The sequence below is a fragment of the Halyomorpha halys genome, unplaced genomic scaffold, assembly GCF_000696795.3.
Source record: "Halyomorpha halys isolate HHAL.00 unplaced genomic scaffold, Hhal_1.1 Scaffold80.1, whole genome shotgun sequence".
In the NCBI taxonomy this organism is placed as follows: domain Eukaryota; kingdom Metazoa; phylum Arthropoda; class Insecta; order Hemiptera; family Pentatomidae; genus Halyomorpha; species Halyomorpha halys.
Window position 1 is genome coordinate 819,976 of NW_027110435.1, and position 7,275 is coordinate 827,250.

The 7,275-nt window shown below is 31.0% G+C and overlaps 1 protein-coding gene across 1 annotated transcript in view; it reads right to left on the bottom strand.

Annotated features, from left to right (window-relative positions):
* Window positions 1–7,275, bottom strand: part of LOC106692957 (spectrin beta chain, non-erythrocytic 2-like) — an 85,070-nt gene that overhangs the window by 2,014 nt on the left and 75,781 nt on the right. Inside the window, exon 4 of the mRNA XM_067048607.1 lies at window positions 3,884–3,925. Coding sequence (XP_066904708.1) covers window positions 3,884–3,925 — 42 coding nt within the window. The remainder of the gene's footprint in view (window positions 1–3,883; window positions 3,926–7,275) is intronic.

The following is a 7,275-nucleotide window of genomic DNA, read 5'->3' on the forward strand; positions in this document are numbered from 1 at the left end:
TATATATCCGCATTGTTAGAGACTAAGTAAGGATAAAGTAAAAAAAAAGAATTCTCAGAAAATCGCCTATCAAGAACTTATTTCAGTCAGTAACGGAACTACATTAGTCAGAACATGACTGTGCAGGAGTTCCTGACTGTGAATCACATCACATCGATACCCTTTAAAACCACCGCTGTAACCTCTTCTCTAAATAAATGACAATTTGTTGCTTATAAACTGGTTTATAAGTGGATTGAGAATTTTCTATCAGTTTTATTCTATAATATATTGAATGTAAAAAGAAAAAGTTGTGTGAAAAGCTTTGAAGAAAATGGTTTATAGAATTGAAATAGATTGTATTTTATAGGCACCAACATGAATATATATCATTGCATACATGACTTTGCTTGTAAGTTTTCCATGGCGTGCGATTTTATACTTAAAAATTTTAATAGAAGTTCATATTCGCTGTGTGACAAGGCGTTCGTGGCATTATAGTCCTATTAAACCTTATGGACTTATACATAGTAAATTATTCTTTCGATCAGTTAAAAAAAAAAAAGTTTAATTCGTTATGCCAATGCATCGGTTTAAATCCAGGAACTTGTTACAATAAAATTTGAGATCGAGAACCGTGAGTGCTATTCCCTAAGGAATGATAACACTACAGGCTGATTCATTTGCAGTGATTCATTTCCGCAAGATTCCGCAGCATGACCATAAAAGAATGGAAAGTCCATGTGCTGGAAGGAAAAGATGAGCATATGATCCCTCATAATCCAGAAACATTGTTGACCACCCATGGGAACGATTTATATCACATTCAAGGGAGGTATTGGAACTCTTCGAAGTTCTGGAACCTTTCGGCCCTCCCCACGTTTTGGGCCTTTCCATTGACGATTCTCTACCTGGAATAGATTATTTGAAATTAAGTATTACACTTATCAGTACCTGACTAAGAAATTTAAAACTATAAGATAGGACTGAAAGGTAGGTCTTTGTAACTCTCTTTTATCATTTAAACTTCACAATCTCAAGCATTACTTTTATTTCAGGCTGAAGTCGTCCACTGAGGACCTATAGCCTCGGATTAGGAATGTCGATAAGAAAATAAATAAATATTGACTGAACCAGGAATCTAACCCACAACTTTCGGACCCTCGCCCCATTCCGCTTAGCTATAAGATCCTTTAAGTAATAGGTTTATTCGAGCATAAGGGAAATGAATTAAAATAGCTAATTAAAGAAAAAAATAATTTGCTTACTTATAGAAGGAACACACTAATATTGTCTGGTGGTATTTTTCAATTACCATAATGATTCAGTATATATTGAGTAGTAAGTTAATAGAACAGGCCTAGGTATATAATCAATTATAAATCATAATGATAATACTTAATAATTTAAAATAAATTAATGCGATAAAATATTTAATTTATTGACAATATAGGATAAATATCGAAAAAGGTAATAGCTTAAAATAACAGCACGTTCAGCGAGTCTTTTATTAAATGTTGCAGGTTTGCCTACCTCCCTCTTCTAAGCTATCGGACGCGCATAGAACCAACCCAACTTCAACGTTTTCCAAGAAACGACATAATGTTTTTTTAAATCAATATCACAATTATATTATTATTTTTTTTTTTAACTCAATAGGGGTAATTTTACTATGCAAGTCAGCAGAAAACGTGATATTGATCTTGGAGGGGAGGAGGCGGGAGGGCAGTTTCAAGGACGAAATGGTCTGGTTGGGGATGATGCCTTGACAAATTAGCCTGAGGAACGGACGTCATGAGAGGATTGAAGGGGGGGGGGAGGCAATAACCTGAAAATTCAAAACGCTGGAATATTTGAGATTTAAGAACCTACTTCAAACAGCTAAAATTGTTGTGTAACATTTTACTCAAAGAGTTACTACAATTTAAACTGAATACAACACCTTTTAAGCGAAGGAATAATATTGATACGATGTAGTGTTTGAAAAGTTCAAATCTAATAGAGTTGGAAAACACAATACTCAGTAGAGTTGGGAAATCCTGGTCAAAATTGTGAGGAAATTTAAGATTTTTAAGTGGAGGGAGCGTACTGCATGTGTATGTGGTTTTTCTACACCTACAAAGGTCATCAAGCAACTACATAATCGTTTTGCATTCATTTATGGTGCCAATAAAAATCAAAATATGGAGAGAAATTCATTAACAATATCAGAAAAGTTTTCTCTTCCTCCACAGCACCATTCAGCTTCATAGACCACACATCTTAGATCTTAGCAAAGCTTCATTTCGCGTAGAGATTTTCCTCTTTCTTATACCAGAAAAACATATATGGTATACATATATGTTTTTTTGGTCTACCTCGTGGCCTTGCGTTTTGCTCACTCGTTCTACATACATGTCCATACCACCAAAGTTGTCGTCTTTCAAGGATATCCTTAAACCTTTCCTCTTCTGAAAATGTTATTTAGGACACCGTCTTATAGGGAAAGAAGTTCCCTACAATAAGGTTATTGTCAACCCATAAATCTATTAGGCTTTGGTAGTAGTCATTCACTTCAACTGGTTTTTTCTCCAAGGATATCTGAACTAATTTTTACATTAAAATTTTCGCTAGGGATAGCATTTATATTCATAATTTCTGTATTTTTACATATAAGAAATTATTAGAAAAACACTAAATAATCGTTTTTCGTGTTAATAATTTTCGTTTTTTTTTTGTTTTTTTTTCTTGAATAAAGGTAAGCTTTTAACGCAAAAATATTAATATTAAATTAAAAACGGGAAAATTCCCCACTATTCATGTTCCTATCTTATTTTTTTTCAATGTGTGGTTTTCACGCAATAGGTTAAACGGGGTCCAAAAGGGTTTGTCGAAAAAAGTTCAGAATAATATATTTTTATTGGCCAACTTTATGTTTTTTCTGAAGTTGTCTAAATAACTTTATACTGGAAATTATGAAAAATTATCGCAAAACCAGTAACAATAACATTGTTTTTGACTTATTACTAGCAAAGCATGTCTTTTATGATTTGGTAATGTTACATTAACGTGCAAAGTATGTTTTTACGATATGGTAATGCTACATTAACGTAAATATATTAAATTAAGCGAAAATTCATCTTATTATTAGTTCTTTCGTACAGTGTCTAGTTTTCACGCAATGGGTCCTTTAAATATCGATGAAAACAAAAACGTTTCGGAAAAAAATATGTTTTTTTTACAACTTTTCTGATTACGAGGTATATTATAATATTCATTGAGATTAGTAATATTTTTAAAACTGTGTTGTATAACAGACTTCAGCTCTAGCTAATAACATGTTTTAATAATACAAAATTTTGTCACTATTTCATTTTCATTTGTCATGAAAGAACAATTTTGGACGGATAGCCAAATATCCAATGATCCTCTGACTTCACATATCCCTGCCATTTACCGGACTATCTTCCTACGTGGTTACAGGTGTTATTATTACTAGAGTAATTAATATTACAAACAGAAACGTTAGTGACGTGAAAAATAAAAACAAATTAGTTCGACTTATTAAAGAATTTCAGCACAAACTAACTCGTCATTTACGTGAATTTATTACACAGGACTAGTTAATGATTAGTTCACACCCCACAAAATAGATATAATATTAAGAATTATTGATGCCTGTATTATATTTAATACGGTAGTAAAATCAATGATCTAAAAATATAGAAAAAAAACAACAACAAGCATTACTAGTGAAATATAGAAAACTAGTGTTAATTTCACACAAGACTAAAATAAAAATAAATAGTACTCAAAGAAATAAAAGCCATTCATAAGCACTTCATTGTGTTTAATCAACTAAAATATACAAAAATCATAACTTAAAATAAACAACATATAGACACACAAATCAAAAGTAACTTACAATGGGCGAGACCTCTGTAAGATGCACAATATGTGTGTATGTCTGGAAATAAAATTTAATCGACTTTAAACTTATTTTTTTCCAGGATAAAAATAACCCAGAAATATAGACAGAGAAATTTTTAAAAAACAAAACATTAACTATGTCCAGAACATACGTAGTTTTGATCTAATTACCTTAGTTCTTGTCCAATGCTGCATATCATAAAAAACAAAACGCAAAAGTTAAGTAGATGGTAACTCAAGGAATTTTGTAATATTATTAAAAATCTATGATAGAGTTAGGACTAATTAAGAAAAATTGCGGAGTAGATATGTTGAATAATTTATCTCCTCTCTGTCGACCCCCCTCCGCCCAAAAAGTATTATAATTATAAATCATTAAGATGCAACACCTAATGATCCATATAAATTTAACTAATTTATTCAAGTGTTTGGGAGTTAGTCCAATAACGAAAACATGAAAAGGAGTATGACATAGTGAAGAACTTAAACACGTGATAAAAACTATAGCATGTTGAAACGAACTCCCAATAATAAGAGATAAAATTGTTGAGTAGAAAAACTCAATTTTCCAACTCTGAAAATAAGTTATTTTTAGGATTGTAAAGGTGCATAATATGCGACAAGTTGTCTCGAAATGTTGTACAATGAAAAACATAAATTATATTCATCTTGGAAGTTTTTTTACCTCAACAATTTAAAAAAATTAATACAATCAAAGTTCCTAAAAAAAAAAATCCAAAAGAGATAAAAACTTTTTTAGCTACTGATGCATACATTTTTTTTTCATATTATTTTCTACTTATTTCTGTTAAAATAAATTATTTAGGAGCAAAATCTGTATTGGTTCATTTATGAATATTTTATTGAATGGAGTCTCCTTATTCGTTTAGTGTTTTCAATTTTTTAAAAACGAAATACATCACTTTTTGTTTTGTTTGAGAGGATACTAACAAAAAGAAAAATATTACATTAAATAAAACAATGTGAAAAATCGATTTTATTCGGCAGAACTTCCGATCAGTCGATTTTATCGTAAACATTGCTATCACATACCAGGCATATAACCACCTTAAATAAGTAATTTTAATTTCGTGTATCTTTTCGTTTTTGCACTCGGGAAACACAAAACCTGTACTGAAACTCAAAATTTTTCACGAACGTAATGGCTACTATATATATTTAATTTATTTTTCCTGTAACTGACTTATGATGATACTACAATACTAGCCAAGTGTTCTAATTAATAAAGTAAAAACAAAAAATTAGAATAAATTGAAATAAACATAAGAAATATAATTTAATGTTTTGTTAAAAAGATAATCGTTTTTTTTTTTTTTTTTTTAGTAAATTATTTGAACATTATGTCCAAATTCCACAAAAATATTAATACGTTTACACTTATGTCATAATCATGCAGAAAATTAAATTTGCTAAAAAATAAGAAAAGTTCTTAGACGTTTCGTAGTCCACGATAAACATTTTTCAAAAACCATAGTTTTTGCCTATTTCGTATAAAAAGGTTGTATTATTTGAATATCTTTCTCGTCCATATTGTCAGTCCTTTACCGAATCTTTAATATCATTCTATTAATTAACTAAATATCGATGGGACTTTTTCTGCCCCATACTGGATAAGAATTCGAAAGACGGAGCCTTCACAAGACGTGTTAAGCACAGATGCGCACCTACGGTGTGGCCTTCTACTTGGACTAGGAGCTCTGGAACCTTTCTCGTGGTTGGAGGAGAATAAAACATTCATTTTTTTAATATTTTGTTTTAAAATAAATAAACATGGTTTCTCTCGAAGGGAAAAGGAGAAAAATAGTGAAAACAAAAATTGTATTTTCCATGTAATCTGTATGAATTCGATTTCCAATACAAGGCTACTAAGTACAAACTCAAGCTCCCCTCCCCTTGCAAAAAAAAACTTGCCTTCTGTGCCCGGGCAAGAAAAAAAAAAAGAAATTTCCAAAAGCATTTTTGAGATATTAAATGGAACATCACACATATTTCACTAAAATACGATTACAGAGGAACTCTTGGCGAACTATCATCGATTTAAAAAATCGTTCTATAACCACTTTTGGTTCTTTAAGATGTCGTTTTTTTAAAGTCTATGAATGATATGGAGAGGGAAGTTATTAGCTAAGAGTATTTGTTTGATACGGTGTGTATTTTTTTCATGGAATCGGGGGTCAGGTAAGGACCCTTAGGTAAGGAAAAGGAAAGGCCACGGTAAATAAGGTTTTTGGCTACGTAAGAATTTTAGTGATTTCTGAGAAAAGTTATTATTTTTGGATGGATACGTATACGTATTATCAATTGTATAAAACATATAGAATTTGTTTGCACTGTTTTTTTAAATTTAATTATCACGTTGAGAAAGTGTATTCCAGAGTTTTTCAAAAAAAATTTTTTTTTCCTCCAGCGCTCCTAGACTATATAAGAGATAAATTTACAGAGCAGTGTTGCTCTCTTCTCGTAAATATTAGGTAAAGAGCCGTATCAGCGGGCTTTTTACTCTCATACTAGAGAATGTTTCACTCCTAGCAAAGACAGCACCTCTTGATAGTAACGCAGAGAAGGAAGAAGCCATATCAATTTTGGAACAACTATAGAACGGGTAGAGAAGAAAGTCAATGTAGAAGATATAGAGGAGGAAGATTATTGACTTACATTCCGTACATTTTTCTACAACCTACTCTAACCATGGTAGGGGGGGGGGGGTTCAAGTTTTTCATTTTATGGGACCGCCCCGACTTAATGAAAAAAGTCAACGCTCCCAGACCGTATTCGAACCGGCGCCACCAGCAGACCTCAGAATCTAGGCCTAGCTGCTGAGCTATTGACGGCCCTAAACATTTTTATGTTACCGATATGATCATAACACCATACCATACCTAAAATCTAAAAAAGGTTTTCTTTATATCTTACAAAACTAATTTAGGTAGTACTCTATGTAATTGATCATTAAAAACGAAAATACCAACTTATTTTGATTATATTCAACAGTCTTATTTTAAAAACAAATCTAACAAATTTTTATGTAGTATCACACACATAAGAAAAAATAATCCAAGCTTTTTTTGTTTTTTGTAGTAAAACACTAAATTTCTCTTTTTTGTTTTTTTTTAATTTGTAAAATCCACAATTTATATCTATTTAAAACACTCAAAACAAATTCAAAAGAATTTTCTTTCTGTTCAGCCAGTTTGTGCTAGTTTTCAATTAATGGGGATATTTTTGAGTTTATTGCATTTGATATTTTTTTATGATGGACTAATACCCACAGCCTAGAGCAGGAGTTAAATGTCAAATGTTTTAGTAATAAAATGGTTTTCTTGATCTGGTTTTATTAATAATTGATAGAAATCAAGTTTTAAGATT